The sequence below is a fragment of the Sminthopsis crassicaudata genome, chromosome 3 (assembly GCF_048593235.1).
Source record: "Sminthopsis crassicaudata isolate SCR6 chromosome 3, ASM4859323v1, whole genome shotgun sequence".
NCBI classification, from domain to species: Eukaryota; Metazoa; Chordata; class Mammalia; order Dasyuromorphia; family Dasyuridae; genus Sminthopsis; species Sminthopsis crassicaudata.
Genome location: NC_133619.1, coordinates 543,911,076 through 543,928,042, shown reverse-complemented (window position 1 = coordinate 543,928,042; position 16,967 = coordinate 543,911,076). Strand labels below are relative to the sequence as shown.

The 16,967-nt window shown below is 37.5% G+C and overlaps 2 protein-coding genes across 8 annotated transcripts in view; one reads left to right on the top strand and one right to left on the bottom strand.

The window, feature by feature from the left end:
- CCDC82 (coiled-coil domain containing 82) overlaps positions 1-4,740 on the bottom strand; it is a 54,288-nt gene extending 49,548 nt beyond the window's left edge. The window contains exons 1-2 of one of the 7 annotated variants that reach the window (XM_074304455.1): positions 3,993-4,121; positions 3,223-3,327 (exon numbers count right to left, since the gene is read on the bottom strand). The gene's annotated coding sequence lies outside the window, so the exon portion shown is untranslated. Of the gene's footprint in view, positions 1-2,838; positions 3,047-3,132; positions 3,157-3,222; positions 3,375-3,723; positions 3,897-3,992 lie in introns of those variants that run through there. The other 6 variants (XM_074304456.1, XM_074304452.1, XM_074304453.1 and 3 more) reach the window with 6 other exon arrangements.
- Positions 4,731-8,144, top strand: JRKL (JRK like). Its single transcript, XM_074304450.1, has one exon. The coding sequence runs from the start codon at positions 4,778-4,780 to the stop codon at positions 6,371-6,373; it is 1,596 nt and encodes a 531-aa protein (XP_074160551.1). The 5' UTR covers positions 4,731-4,777; the 3' UTR covers positions 6,374-8,144.
- The last annotated feature ends 8,823 nt before the right edge of the window (positions 8,145-16,967 follow it).

Below are 16,967 nucleotides of genomic sequence, written 5' to 3'. Positions count from 1 at the left end.
CCTTTGATTTCTACTCATTGCTTATAGTTCTACCCTCTAGGGAAAAAAAAAAACAAAACTCTTTTTCAAACAGCTATTATTTTTCCCCCTTTAATCTTCTTTTCTCCACATTAATCATCTGCAGTTAGTTTAAATAATTTTAGCTTATAGTTTTCAGTTCCCTTATTACCCCTTGTTAGTCTCCTCTGAGAAAGCTTTAGTTTATCAATGTTTCTGCTAAAATGTGGTCCTAAGAACTCCTGATTAGCATGGAGTACAGTAGGGTTTTCAAGTCACTTGCTTTGGACATTATATTATCATTAATGCTATCTAAGATCCTATTAGCTTTTGTGGCTACTTTATCATACAGTGTGCTCATAGCTTTAAATTAACTAAAATCCCAGATCTTTATTCATTGAACAATTTAGTCATATATCTTGCATCTTGTTCTGTATAATGTTTTCTTTGGTTTTGATTTAAGTACAGTACTATACATTTATCTATAATAAATGTCATGTTATTCAAGTTTGGGGATACCTCTATCATGCTCCAGGATATCTCAAAGTTTGCAAACATTGGTTGAGCAATCAGAGCTACAATTTTTCTATATCCTGGATTTGTAATTAATCTGGGACAGATGATTTGATTTAGATATTCTCTTACTATTTCCTCATTTATCTTTGATGAAATTCCCACATAACCATTTTAACTTTACTCTTTTACAAAGATTATTCTCCTAGACAAAGAAAAGAGGAATAAAACAGGAGTTAAATAATTCTATTTTCTTTCACCTATTAACATTACCCTATCCACCCTATGTAATGGCTATTTTCCCCTTAGTTTTCTCATTTACAAGGTAGATTAAAAACAAAACCAAAAAGGTTTCATTGTCTTCATTCATCACAAGCTTCAGGACATTTTGATCTTTAAACTTCGCACATTATTCTCATAGGTCTAGTCATTCTTTTATATTTGTCCTTGATTCTATGAATTTGTATTCATCTTTTGTACATATTCTTCTTTCAAAAATATCAGCTCCACTAAAGTACTCCCAGTACATTCATGTAACTTTCTTTAGACACCTCCTTTTTCTTTCTCAATAAAATTTTTTGTAAGAGACTTGAGTGAAAAGATATCACAACATAATTAGTAAATCTGTAGATAATACAAACCTAGGAGAAACAGTTAAATGAACAGAAAATAAGATTTAAAAAATCTTATGTTAGCTTAAACCTAACAAGATGAAACTTAGTAGGGGCAAAAAGTAAAATCAACCATAAAAATACAGTGTGAGAAATGCACAATTTGTGTGTGTGGGGAAAAAAAGACCAAGGAACTTAGTAGAGTACAATAAAGTAGTCAATAAGCATTATTAAATTCTTACTATATATCAGCCACAATGCAAAGTATTCTCTATCCAAAGAAAGGTAAAGAGTTTTCATTTTAATGGGAGAGAAGAGAGGACAACATGCAAACAATTATATGCATATAAAGAGTAAATTGGAGATAGTATCAGAGAGAAGGTAGCTTTGATAGCCCACAATCTTATCATAATCTTAGGCTTTATTAAAAAGGAAGGTTGTCTAGAACAAAGCAGTTTACAAAATCAGTCCACACACAGTTGGGACAAACTACTTTTGGAATATGTTATTCAGCAAAGTGAATAAGATAAGAGACTTTTCAGAAATCATGCCAAATAGAATTAACTGAAGTACACGAGTATATCTATCCTGAAGAAAAGGTAAATAAAAGGGAGGTCAACAATAGAAAAGTTCTCCAAGTCTATCGAGCAGAAGAGTGATTAAATTTGTTTTTGTTGTTGTTCAGTCCAATTCTGTGAGATCCCATTTAGGGTTGTCTTAGAAAAGATACCAGAGTGACTTGCCATTTCCTTTTCCAATTCATTTTTACAAATGAGGAAACTGAGGCAAAGAAAATTAATTTACTTGCCCAGGGTAAACCAGAAAGTATATGTCTGAAGCCAGGTTTGAACTCAGCAAGATACATCTTCTTGACCCCAGACATGGCACTCTATCCACTATGCCAATTGATTCTATAAGGCTTCAGTAATGAACTTCAATAGAGAAGTAGATTTGAGCTAGATATAAAGAAAGATTTTCTAATCAGGATTTTCCATAAGTGCAATGGGCTACCTTAAAAAAAGGGAGGGGGCTGTTTGCTAATCAGTAGATATTTTTAAAATAATTTTTTGTTATTATAAAAGTTATTAAAAGGGGGCATGTGACAATTTTTCCTTCCCCCACTAGGGATAGGACAAAGAAGAGAAAGAGAAAAAATTATTTTAATTGAAAAATTAATTTAAAAAAAGGGAATATATGATTGGTTTATTTCCTTTAAAGGCAGATCCCCCAGAAATATTTGGGGATAAAGATATTGGAGCAGCAGGAGGAGAGAGGTTGAAGGTCAAAGAAAAGCTGAAATCTAAGGTCTGAAATAAGAACTAGGGAGAAAATTGTGAAGGTAAAGCTGACAGAGTTGTAAAAAAAAAAAAAAAAAAAAAAGCCTCCCAGCTTTTAGGAGGCGGCATGTTTATCAAAAAACTAAATGAACAATTGTAATTATTTGTGATTTTAACTGAATTTCAAAAAATCAGGATCACCAAGCTTCTTTAATGCTATTTTGCTTCTAGTTATGGACAAAGAGAAACCGCCTAACAAAAGAGAAAAAAAAAAAAAAAGAAAAAAAGAACAGGTGGATGCAGACCCATCGGTGTTATTTCTTCTTATTTGATATCTAATATTGCACAAGACGCTTGGGTTCATCAAGCAGAACACAAGACAACTTTTCGGGATGGAAGGGAATCGTGCTTTTATCAGGTAGGGGATTCGATTAGTTTACCTTTGAGACACCTTCCCACCTAATGCGTAATTATGAATGAGTTCATCCAATCTCTCCTCTAGTGCCTAGGCAACAAACATAAAAGACGCTGAGCTGGAGGAGTTAAGGGCATGGAACAATAGAAACACCCACAATCCGAGAATCAGAAAATTTAAGCTTGAATTACACCTCAGCTTACATGGGGAAGTCAGCTTACGCCTTTCTATATGCACTATCACCTCAATGGTAAAAAAAAAAAAAAAAAGGGGGGGGGGAGAGAGGGAGGGATTAAAAATATTAACTAGCTCTATCTACCTCCAGTCTTTGTGAAGATGAAGTGAGATCAGGCACCAAAAGCTCTTTGCCGCCTTAAAAAAAAAAAATAAAAAAAAATCACGGACTCACATTATTCAAATGCACAACAAAACCTCTATCCAAGCCTCCATAATTTTGAATCGGGCCGATCTTGCGGATTTGACTCTCTAGTATCCCGCTAGTGTTCATACACCTCTGCAAAGCGTGTAGTGAAATTTATTTGGAAATGAGAGGACAACAACCATGGCGCATTAAAAAAAAAAAAAAAAAAGTGTTATTTTCTCTTGCACGCGCGCGCACACCCCCCCCCACACGCATGCACACACACACACACACACACACACACACACACACACACACGCACATCCATCCCCGCCACTTTTGCCAGAGGGAGGTTAGCGCAGACTGTCTCCCAGAGGGAGGAGGGATGGGAAACATCTCCAAGAAGCCAGATGCTGAGGCTCAGTTTAGGGATAACCGCGCGCCACAGAAAGCTCGGGGCGGAGCGAGGAGACAGCACCGAGCAGAGGGGCGGGGAGGGAGAAAGCAACCGCAGGGAAAAGCTAACCTGGCTTCCTACCCCTGACTTACCTGCAGCTCCCCAGCCTCCCCCGAGGGGAAGGGTGTCCCCTGAGGCAGCTCGGCTCTGCTCGCTGGGCTCAGCAGTGAAGGAAAGAGCTGTCACCAGCCGTCCCCGCCCCGCCCCTCCCTGCCCGAGGCCACAACACTGGCGCGGGAGCCCAGGGAGTTATTTGCCCGCCGCCGGGGGATGGGTGCCTTCTACCCCGCCCCTCTAGGAAAGTCATTCGCTGGGAGGTAGCGCAGACAAGCCCCCGCCCTAAGCGGTCCCGCTCCCTCACCTTTCAAACCTCTGCAGCCGCCGCCTTCGCAGCCTTCGGCCGCCTCCGCCCCCGCCCACGTCTCCGCCTCCGCCTCCACCTCCGCCTCAAGCGTCAGTTTTGACGACTGGCGCGTCCCTCAGCTCTTTCCCGAAGCTGGAGGTCGGAAGTCCCGCCTTCTTTCGGGGAGGCTCGCTGGTGGGAGGGGCCACCTTCCGGGAGCGCGTCCTGGAGTGGGAGGAGCTGGCTGGGCGGTATAGTGAGGGAGCTGCGCTGGGGGGCCCCCGGCCGAGAGTTCAGAGGTGGGGAGTGGGTCCCCGCGGGGCCAGGAGGGGCGCGGGGAGGCTCTGGCGACCCAGCGAGGCTACTGGAGGGAAGAATCCCTGCGGTTTAGGAGGAGGGGGGCCGGCTGGCCGGGGGTACCGGCTCCGGGGTTGAGTCCCCCGGGAGAGGGAGGCGGCGGACGCCGGCCCCTCCCCGACTGGGGCGCTTCTGGGCTCAACTTTCTTATTCCCCGGGGAGCTGTAGACACCTGTCCCGGCCTCTCGTGGGGACCCGTATAAAGATTGTGTTCTTCCTCCCTCTGCTGTGCCGTAGGGTAGGGAGAAAGAAGTAAACAAACATTCACAATCCGCATTATCCACGGCGACTCTGGGCCTTCTCCCTCCCCCAGCCCGGTTGCCCATCCTCGGGCCTGCTCTCTCGCCGCCTCCTTCCCCGGAGCTCCTCTGCCAGCTCAGCCTGAACGTGGTCAATGCCGCAATAACTAGTGACAAGTGTGGGAGACAGAGCTTTTGTGAAGTTCCATGTCCCAAAGCCTTAAAATGTCAGGGAAACGCAAGCGGGTGGTGTTGACCATTAAGGATAAACTTGACATAATAAAGAAACTTGAAGAAGGCAGCTCCTCCAAACAGCTCTCAGTGATATATGGGATTGGTGAGACAACCGTTAGGGATATAAGGAAGAATAAAGAAAAAATCATAACTTATGCTAGCAGCTCCGATTCCACAAGTCTTTTGGCCAAGAGAAAGTCGATGAAGCCGTCCATGTATGAAGAGCTGGACAGAGCTATGCTGGAGTGGTTTAACCAGCAAAGAGCAAAGGGGAATCCTGTATCTGGACCGATTTGTGCAAAAAGAGCAGAATTTTTCTTCTACGCTTTAGGAATGGATGGAGATTTTAATCCTTCCGCTGGCTGGCTAACTCGCTTTAAGCAGAGACATAGCATTCGTGAGATTAACATCAGAGGAGAAAAATTAAATGGAGATGAAACCGCCGTGGATGAATTTTGTAGCAACTTTCGGGAATTTGTTCAGAGGGAAAATTTACAGCCTGAGCAAATATATAATGCTGATGAGACAGGACTGTTTTGGAAGTGCTTACCATCAAGGACGTTAGCTGTTAAGGGCAAATTCACCACTTCTGGGCACAAGTTAATTGAAGAAAGAGTCACAGTCATGTGTTGTGCCAACGCAACAGGTTTACACAAACTTAAACTTTGTGTGGTGGGAAAAGCAAAAAAACCACGTTCCTTTAAAGGCACTGATACCTCAAACCTGCCAGTCTCCTATTTCAGTCAAAAAGGTGCCTGGATGGACCTTTCTATTTTCAGACAATGGTTTGACAAGATCTTTGTGCCACAAGTTCGAGAGTACTTAAAATCCAAAGGCCTTCAGGAAAAGGCGGTGCTGCTACTGGATAATTCACCAACACATCCAAATGAAAATGTCCTGAGGTCAGATGATGGCCAAATATTTGTAAAATATCTGCCACCTAATGTAGCCTCATTGATTCAACCTATGGATCAGGGTGTCATAGCTGTAATGAAGAAACACTATAGAGCAGGACTACTCCAGAACAACTTAGAAGAGGGTAATGATTTGAAAATGTTTTGGAAGAAACTAACATTATTAGATGCTCTATATGAAATTTCAATGGCATGGAACATGGTTAAGCCAGTGACTATTATCAGAGCATGGAACAAAATTTTGCCTGGCAACGAAGAGAAAGAAGGTTTAGACTTTGATGAAGAAGAAATTTCAGCATCTACTTTAGCTGCCATCTTACAGCATACACAAGGATGTGAAAAAGTAGACACTGAGAATATTGAACAGTGGTTTGAAGTGGACAGTACTGAACCAGGTTATGAGGTGTTAACTGATAGTGAAATAATCAGAAGAGCACAGGGCCAAACTGATGAATCAAGTGAAAATGAGGAAGAGGAAGTAGAACTGATCCCAGAGAGGAGTATTAATCATGCAGCTGCTCTAAAATGGACTGAAAATTTATTGGATTACCTAGAACAGCAAGGCGATATGATTCTGCCTGACAAATTGGTAATACGGAAGCTTCGGGCCACCATAAGAAATAAACAGAAGATGACAGTGAATCCAACTCAATAACAATATTTTAAAATTTCACTGTCCTGGTAATTGTATTTATGACTATTAATCTATTTGCAATTTAGCTTAGTTTTCTTTAAGTGTCCCAAATTCTCAGATATAAATTCAAAAGCAAAAATGTATTCCAAAGCCGTTCAAGTGGGGACTATTTATTTTGATTATTTTTCTTTTCCCCCTCCAATTTTGTAGATAATCAGAACTGCAATATATATCTGTACATACATATATACATATATATTTATATATATGTAAAACTTTTATATCTATCACTTGTTCCATTCCTTATTTTTGATCAGGTAGCATTTTTCTAAGTGTTAATGGCAAAATTCTGCAAGTAGCAAATAGTCACTGAGCACCTTCTTTACACACAGAATAATTTTTTGCCTGATACATGGGGCTGCTACAGTTGTCTTTCTTTTGTGCCAACTTTTGCTGCCATTTTGAAAAATTGTTTTTATTTATATAGGTTGTCAGGGTGAAGAAAAACATAGCATTAGATCCAAAGTAAATAATAATTATATTTTAAGTTAATTTTAAAGTATCCACAATAGTAGGGGGGAGTGTATGGTTGTGTGTGGATTTTTTTCTTAAAAATCTCAAAAAAATTGTAATTATCATTCTCTCTAACATTAATGAAGATGACAAGGAAAGGCTGTTCTGGAAATTGAATTGTTGGGTAATTTTGGATTGTCTTACCGTTAAATATTTTGGGGAAAATAAACTGATAGGTGAGAGGAGAACAAGGTTTTCTGTTCCACCTATTTGTGGGTAAGTGGGAGTTAAATAGATTTAAAATTTTTGCTAAACCACTGGGTTCACAATAAATACAGGGTATTATATAAAGGAAAACAAAAAGGCCTCTTCAGTGAACCACCCAAATTGTGGAAAGGATAGGCTATTAGTCTAAGAATAGGTAATTAAACATTCATTGAGATCAGAGCACAAGTCTCTACCCGCAGAGTCCATCTAACAGGATAGTTTGGGGAACATCACCCTAATTTGAAAAGGTATCAAAAAGTTTCCTATCAAAAGGGACTTTAACCTGCAATTATCCATAATCAAAGTAACTCACCTTCTTTGTAATACAAAAAAAAAAATCTTAAAATAGAAAGGTGAAGTGATGATTTTAAATAAGCCATATGTTTACATACTATTAATGAAGAAAATAAGTTATTTTGAAAAATTCTAGACCATCAGGAATTTAATTGGTCTCTTTATGTTTTAAAGACTGAAGGAAAGAATGTTTCTTTCTATTGGTTTTTAATTTGTGTCAATCAGGATTTTGGTGAGTTTGCATAGTGAACTCAGTATGTTTACCCAATGCTGCTGAAGCATTCAAAAGATTTATACCATATGCATATTGTTTGAAGAAGTTTGTAATTTGAAATCAAAATGTTTTTGTATTGAAATTGGTATTTGGTTTGGCTCTAATATGGTTGTAATTTTAAAGAATTGCCCTTCAATTCATTAGTCATTAATAATAATATTTAGTTTTATCATCTACATATTTTTTCATCTTTATAGTGCCTTTCTTAGAGCTCTAAAAGCCTCTTACAGACATTTATAACTTTCCATAATTGCCATCTGAAATTTTCATGTACCATATATAGGATATAAAGTAGTGTCTATAATGAAACATTTGCTTTTAAAATTATATCTGCTGCATGAACTGCTTCAGGTCACAGAAACAAATAACAGTAGTTTTAAAAAAGAACTTTCATTTATTTGGAATGAAAAATCTGTATTAAAATTCTCAGAAATTCTGTCCAAATTTGTCCATGATTTCTGACCCTGTTAATGAAGTCTAGCTTGTATTATTGCCACCTAGTGGTAAGTAAACATTACTGTTAAGTGATGTGGTTTTAAACTATTTAGTATTAAATAAGGGATTCATTTATACTATGACCATTGCATCCTTGCCTGTTTCTAGCTAACCACTATTCCTAGTTTATCCTCTCTAGTCAAGTACACTTATCCATTCTCTGAAATAAAAGTAGTTTTGAACAGTCAATCTTTAAACTAACCTGCAGGCTTTCCTTGCCATCCCACTTTCAATCTTTATACCCTTTGACAAATTAGGGTTTCAAGGTTTTCCCTGTGTGGGTTTTTGATAGCACACTTAACATGTTTCCAAAACCCAGCTGCAGTACCAGATGTTCCTTTTTCCCACAGCTTTGTGGTGACAACAACTGGAATGCATATTTGAATATATTTTAATGCCTTCTCTACAGCTTAATATCTCAATAATAACAGCTCTTCAATTTCCAATTGGATATTCAGTCCAAAAGAACACCTGCTAGTTCACTTCCAAGTAGCCATTATGGTAATAATTTACACACACATACATGGGTGTATACATATACACACACATATATAAAATTTTTTATAATTACAAAGCACTTTCATTTCCCTTATTTAATCTTTACACTCTTGAGTAGTACAGGTTTTATTTGTATTCCCTTGTGATAAAAATAACAAAATGAAAACAATGGATATCAAATCTGACATTGTATAAAATATCCTATCTTAGCAATCATCTGCCTCTGTTGTAAGTGGGGAGACATGTTTTATTATCTTTTCTGAGACCTTTGCTAGTTTTTTAGTTACTCTGATTTTGACTTTCTTTTAATGATCTCTTCATTTGTATTGTTGGAGTTACTTTGTATATTCTCTTGCATCTGCTTATTTTTAAGTTAATACAAGATTTTCCATGTTTCTTTAAATTCCTAATTATAATCATTTTGTAGATGATGAATTTGAATTCCTCAAGGGAAGTTGTGTGTTGCTCAAAATCACACAGCTAGCAAATAGTAGATTTTCAGTGAGTTTTTTTTTTTTTTTGTCTCCAAATCTAATTCTTCCATTATGCTGGGTTGTTTCACATGTCTGGTCAGGATACACTTTCATATCTACTGTGCTTAGTAGAACATTTAGAAAGGAACTTTCTAACACTTGCCCATGATTGTTTCCCATTTTCTTTCTAGAGCACATGAGCCAATCTGGACAAGAATTAAAAATTAATGCAGTGCCACCTTCATGGTAGCCCTAGTTGAGCCATAGATCCTATAAAAATTGATCCTTAGATACAAATAAGCATCTACATTTGAACTCAAATCTAAAGGTGGTGGCACAATGTATAGTGCTAGGCCTAGAGTCAGGAAGATTCATCTTCCTGCGTTCAAATCAGACACTAGCTCTATGACTCTGGGCAAGTCACTTAACCCATTTGTCTGTTTTCTCATCTGTAAAATGAGCTGAAGAAGGAAATGACAAACCATTTAAGTATCTTTGCCAAGAAAACCCCAAATGTGGTCATGAAGAATTGGATTTGATGGAAATAACTGAATAATAGTAGAATGAAACATGACAGAAAGGATTAGGTGGGGATAAAAGGGGGTGTTTCTAGAAGAGGGATGGAAGTACAGGAAGAGTTCCATAGATAAAAGGTTGAAACATGGTTAGAAGAAAGTAAAAAGAGCAAAACAAGATACGTTTCTTTTCTTTTCTTTTTTTTTTTTTAAAGATTGGAGGATGAAGTGCAGACAACAAAACAAAATTGGGAATTTACAGAAACAAGTACAAAGTATTATTCTGGAAAAGAGGTGGAAAACAAAAAGGATCAGATGTGGCCCTTATTTTCAAAGAACTCAAGAAAAAATTTAAGGGTGTTGAAATAAGTAAACAAGAAAATAGGTCTATGATATAATTTATTTTTGCACTTGTATTTTTGCATCCTTAGAACAGGTTTCAAAAGGTATTATTTAGCCTTGTACCAGGCATATAATTTTGGCCTAAACCTCCTATATTATAAAGAAGGAAAGCAATGGTGCTGGGAAGTTTTTGTGACTTGTCTTAGGCTACACAGAAGTAAGAATCAATTTGAATTCAGGATCTTATTCCAAATCATATCCTTAGAATTGTTCTCTCTAACAAACCATGATGGGAAGATCTGCCCTTTACCAGGTCTCTGATCAATCTTTACTCAATTCTCATGGAGGGTGGGAATGGATGGGAAATCAAACGGCCTTACTAATGCTCCATTGCCTTTAGTTCTCTCAGTAACTACAATGTAAAGTCTGATCTTATTTGATATAGAATTCCTTCTATTCTCACATAACATCTTGTTTTACATTTCTCTAATGTCCTTACTATGTCTTGGTTTTAAATAGCTGTACTACATTTTGAACACTCTGAGGGAAGGTACCACATCTTATCTAAACTTTTGTGTCTCTAGCCACACAATTGGCACTTAATTAAATATGTGATATATTGAACAATTCTGTATGTAAAACCTGAGGAGAGAATCAAGGAAAGTTTTGTGGAAGAGATGACATTTACTTTGAGATTTTAACAGATGAGTAGAATTCATTAGACATGAAAAGGAATAGACACTTCATAAATAGAGAAGAATCTGAGCAAAGTTTCAGTGGCTGGGAGGTAAAAGACCACATTTGGGATGTGAGAGAAATCTAATTAAAAAGAGTAACTGAGGGAAAATAGCACGAAATAAAACTGGAAAGTTAGGGTGGTATTGAGTTGAGGAAGCCTTGAATAATAGACAAATCTTGTTCAGTTTTCAGTTGTATCCAACTGTTTGTGATCCCATTTGGGTTGTTTTGTTTTTGGCAATGATATCAGAGTGGTTTGCTATTTCCTTCCCGAGTTCATTTTACAGATGAGGAAACCAAGGCCAATAGGATTAAATTGTCACACAGCTAGTAAATGTTTAAGGCCAGGTTTGAACGCAAGATGAGTCTTCTTGACTCCAGCCTGGCACTCTAACCATTGTACTACCTATCTGCTCTAATCTGGCAACTCTCAGCATAATTCTGTATTTGGAATCACTGAAGGATTTTAAGCAAAGTACCTTGACCAAATCTGTGCATTATTCAGCATTTATTATACTCCTACTATGTGACCAGTACTGGGGATGCAAAGACAAAAACAAAACACTCTGACCTCAAGAAGCTTACATTATTTGGTAGTGTGGGAACAATTGTAATGCAGGAGAAACTAAGGCAAGACAGAGATGAGAGAGTATTTAATATTTTATTTAAAAGGAAGAGATTTACTGGGGCCAAATGGATACATGGTTTGGCCCCAAGGCTGAATGAGATTATTTATGGTCTCCAAGAATCCAGTAAACTGGATGTGAGTTCTCAATGACATATATACACATGGCTCAGACACAGGAAGCAGACTGAGGCAAGGGCAGAGTCAGGGTGCTGAAAGTGGGAACGGAACTCTTACAGGGTGTGGGGAGCTACTGGAGATAGGGATGACATAATGGGGGGATGTGGGAAGAAGCATCCTGATAAGACTGTCTGATATTCTGATAGATTGGGATGGGGAGAGGCATTCTGATATTCTAAAATATAAGATCTTTTATCTTTATCAAATATTCTGATGATTAAGAGGGAGGGGTGGTTGCAGGATTGACCAGAACAATTAGGTCTCAATTCAGGGAAACTGAGGCAGGACAATTTAGGGAAACTGAGTCAGGATAATTAGGGAAACTGAGTCAGGATAATAAAAGAGAAATGTGGCACGACCCAATGAAAATGTAGACAAAAAATGACCGAGGAACAGAGTAGAAATAAATGGAGGTGTGCTTTTGCTATTATAGCTCTTTATTAGTAGCCATGGATTTTCTTTGATGCCCAGAGTGCCATCCTTCTGTCTTTGTATTTTAATAGTATCCTTCTCCTTTGTGGCTTTGTTGGAGATTTAGGGACTAAAAACAACATGATAAGTATTCAACAGGCTCAGAAGTTGAGATTGTTAAGACCTGAGAATGATGAGGTGCAAATAATGAAGCTAGTAGTAGAGAACTGGGGTGGGGAATCTCCTCTGATCAGTGCAGGTCTAATATGAAAGAATTTGCAAACCCAAAACAGATATCTGTTTGGCAAAAAAGATTTATTGTTGGCACTAAGAAGTCTGTTTTGCTAGGAACATAGACTTCTTAGTGGCAGGGTCCTGTCAGGGAAATAACAAAGGTTAATACTGAGAAGAGAATACCTTTAGAGTGGGCAAGAGTCCTGCAACACAACTTTGCCTAGAAGAGAACTTCCCTGGCAAAGCATAATCCTTTTTCAGACTTCTTCAAAGATTGAGAGTTCAGAGCTGTCTTTTATTAGCAGTCTGAGGCTCAGGCTTCCATTCAAAATTGAATGAAATTCCTTCAATGGTATCTTTGCCTAGGCTTAAATTTCCAGTTGGGGGAAAAAAAAATTATCTTGGAGGTTAGGGCTATCAGGCCAAGATTTCCAACTGAATGAGACCACTTAACTACCCTGAAGGGTGGGGTCTCTTTCAAAGGATAGTTTGGACAGTCTCAGCTTCATCCCCAATAAGACATTCCTTTTTCTTCAAAATATGTTTATAACAATTGCTAGGTAGCTTTAATAAAAGCAGTCCTCATGTCCCTAACAATTCTCTAAGTAAGAATCACTCCTGTTCTGTGCTGATGAAAATTCTTTCCCTTAAGCAGTTCTTGCTGCCAGGGTCACACATCTTTTTAGAAACATGTAGCTTGGAGAAAATTCATGGTTATTACTCAGTTTGGCTCTGTGGGGAGAAAGGAATAAGCTTTGGGAGTTTGCCATTCCCTTTCCCCCTCATCTTTCAGAAATATCTTATTCACAGTAACATATACCATGTGGAGACAAACACACATTGATGATTGACATTTAGTCTCTGGCTTCATGCTTGTTTTTTCAAGCCTTGCTAATTATTGAATATTTAAATTGTTTTATTAACTGTGACACCAGAATATTCTCCATCTTGTCCTCCCGATGAGGCGCAGCAGGAGCCACATGGTGCAATGAAAAATGTACTGGAATTGGACTCTGAAAATCTGATATCATGGATAATGTACTGGGCTTGAAGTCAGAAAGATTCTTGCCTCAGACTTACTACTTATATTAACTCTAGGTAAGACAACGAAACTTTTGTGTTCCAATGTATCTCATGTGTAAAATGAGGCAACTTGGCTTTATGGCCTCTTAAGATCTTTTTCATCTCTAAATCTATCATCCTCTAATCGAAATTCAAATTCTGGCTCTGCCACTAATTCCTTTGTAAACTCAGATTTGTCCCTTAATCCTTTAGTGCCTTGTTTTTTCATATGCAAAATGAAGGAATTGGTTTACATGACTTCTAAGTTCCCTTCTAACTTTAAATCTATGCTTTTAAAATTTATTCCTATATCATTTACTCCAGTATATTCTTGGAGTCCACCTTATCACCATTTGCTATATACTGTTGGACTCTACTCATCAACTGATTTCAACAAACATTTAATAAGTGTATATAAAACACTATGCTAGATAGAGTAGATACAAAATCTAGATAAAACATGACACCCTCATGGATCTTGTAGTTTCATCCTCTTTTTTTTTTTTTTAAACATTTATCACTTCTACCTCCCCATTTTCAATATCAGTAAATGGGTAAAATATTTTTGCTTCCTACTAATAACACAATGGACCTGTAATCCAACAACAAGTAAAAGAAGGCAACTATTTAAAAAAAATCATCCTTTGTGTTGTCTTTAATGCAACGTTGATAGGATTTTAATGTCTACTGCAAATAAAAGTGATAGCGTCCTTCATTGACATTCTCCCCAAATTAAATAACTTTATGTCATAACATGGGAAAGTGCATTGACACAGTGTTTCCCCATGCTATAGGATGGATGTAGAATGGAGTACTAGCAAAACAAGCTCTCTATCCAGTTTTTCTTCCCTTTTATTCTTGGTAGTAAAATAAAGCTGCTCTGTGCTCCAACTCTCAACATAGTGACTGTCCTTGAGAAGTATACATTGTAGCAAGAAAAAAAAGGGGGGAAGGTCCAACTAGGGAAACTCTATATTAGATCTGATTCTCCCTAACAGGGAAGAACTATTTGCTAAATTGGAAATTATAGGAATCTTGGATAGAAATGGTCACTCCATTGTAAAATTTGTGATAGAGTAAAGCCGGAAGTCTAACATGCATCCTACATGTTGGGAAAACAAATTTCAAAGCATTCAGAGGAAGGAAAGTTAGAATGCCAAGGACTAAAATTCTGTAGAGCAGACTCCTGCAGTGTTGAAAGAATGAGGTTAAAATATAATTGGGAAATGTTAAGCAAAATAAAAATACTACATTACAAAGATAATAATAATTTGTGATTTTCCCAGTCAATATGAGGCCCTCAAGGATTGTTTTTAGTGTTTTTAAGCTACTTCTTTCCAATAGGGACAGAAAATTTTCAAGAATGAAATAACGAATTAAATAGGAACCACTAAGGTAAGGACATAAAATGGAAATTGTCTGAAGAGACTGGTGTAGCTAAGTAGGGAATTCTCCAAATTTTAAAATATATCCAAGGAAGGAAATAAGGTATCCAGGTGGCTCATTGGATAGAGTGCTGAACCCAGAATGAGGAAGGAGACCAGAGTTTAAATTCAGACTCAGACACTTATCAACTATGCATTTAACCTCTGACTGCTTCAGTTTCCTCAACTATAACGGGAGGATAGTAATAGCACTTAGCTCTCTGTTTTTCTAAGGATCAAGATTTTATTTGTAAAGTTCTTTGCAAGCATTAAAATGCTATATAAAAGTTAGCTATCATTATTGTTAGCAAAGTTCGATTCAACATTATTGTAGTACTGTAAAAATAATGTTAGTAGCACTAAAGTTGAAGGTGAACTGAGGGTGCTGAGGAAAACAAGATTCAGAAAAAAAATCATAGATTAAGAGCTAGAAGGAAACTTCAAGAGCATCCAATCTGCCTTCATGCTCTCCATTTATAGATGTGAAAAGCAACAGGTTTTTGTGACTTGACTGGGGAAAATTTACTTAGGAAATGTCTGAAGTGATAGTTGAAACTAAGGCATCCTGACACCAAGTCTAATGTCCTACCCATCACACTAAATTTTGGGGGGGAGAAGGGTGGGGAGAAAAAGGCAGAACAAGGGATAAGGCCACTATTAAGGGGGAATAAAAAAGTGACAGCAGAAAACAGAAGATGAAACTGATCAACTGTTATGTTGTTGTTTCCTCTCTTCCCCCCCAAAAATAACTTTTGCATAAGACTTAATAGAACAAAAATTACTTTAAAAGGCATTTATAAGGTAACTAAGGAGATAGTAAGAGGATATTTAGCTGGTTGCTTTTGATGAGTAAAAATCATCTGGTCCAGTTGGAATACTGTATATTATTTAGTTGATCAACCATTAAACATTTATTAAGCACCTACTATTTGCCAGTGGAGAAGGAAATGGCCAACTACTCCAGAATCTCTGCCAAGAAAACCCCAGCTGAGGGCATGGAGAGTTAGACATGACTGAATAATAACTATATGCCAGGCACTCTGTTAAATGCTGGGAATATAAAGAAAAACAAAAGATAGATCTTGTCCTTAAGGAGATACCAGTGTAAAGGGAAAGACAACATGCAAATAACTATATACAAACAAAACTATGTATGAAACAGACATAACAGAAAGGCACCAGCATTTAGGGGCATTGGAAAGTGTTTCTGGAGAAGGTGGAGTTTTAACTGGGACGTTTATGAAGCCATGGAATCTAAATGGTAGAGATGAGAAGAGAGAGCAGGATAGGAACAGAGGCACAGCCAGAAAAAAGGCTTATTAGGAGAACAGCAAGGAGCCAAGTGTCACTAGATCTAAGAGTAAACGATTGAGGGTAGTGTGCTGGGGGGTTATGTAAGAAGGTTGGAAAGTGGTGGAAGGCCAAAGTTAAATTGACAAATAGAGAAGTTTATATTTAATTACCTAGTTTGACAGCTAAATGTTCTTACTCCTTATTTACCTTTTTTTTCTCCTTATTTATCTTAAATTTAATTTCTAAGTTAACCATTTTTGTTTTAAGTTCTATGCACAAGTGACTCCCCTTTATAGAAAAAAAGAAAAGCAACAAAGTAAAAAGAAGGGAGCCACTGGAATTTATTATTACCTACCTATGTTTTTTGGGAGAGAGACATGATCAGATGTTCACTTTAGGAAGATCACTTTGACAGCTGATTGGAGGAGAATTGACTGGACTGGAGAGATTTATGGCAAGGAGATTGTTGCCATTTGATTTTTGCAATAGTCCAGGTAGGAGATGATAAAGGTATTCTTCAGGGTAGCAGCAGTACAAGAAGATATAAAGATACTCATTTGAGAGATATGACTAAGATAAAAATCACTAGATCTTGACAACAAATTTGTTGTGGGGTGGGTAATAACACCTAGCTTGCTAGCCTAGATAACCAGAGTATTGAAAAAAACTAATGAATGGGATTGCTGAGCTATTAAGGATATTTGAAGGACTGTGAAGAATGGAAGAAGTACCATAATAGTAAAGAAGAACAAATGCTCTAGTTTGTTTTTTTCTTTTAAAGGAAAGCAAGAAGACTGAAAACAATAGGCCATTTTTTTTTGTTGTTGTTAAATGGGATAATTAACAATTTGTTAATTTTGTCTACTTGTGGTTTCATTTATGATTTCTTGAAATATAGCTCTGGTAAACTAGGCTTTAATAAAGCTCACTGAGATTCAAATAGAGCTATAGTATTTGACCTTGCCTTTAAATCCAAA

Excerpts from the sequence above, each read along its gene's own strand:
- JRKL (XM_074304450.1), top strand. The coding sequence starts at position 4,778 with ATGTCCCAAAGCCTTAAAATGTCAGGGAAACGCAAGCGGGTGGTGTTG.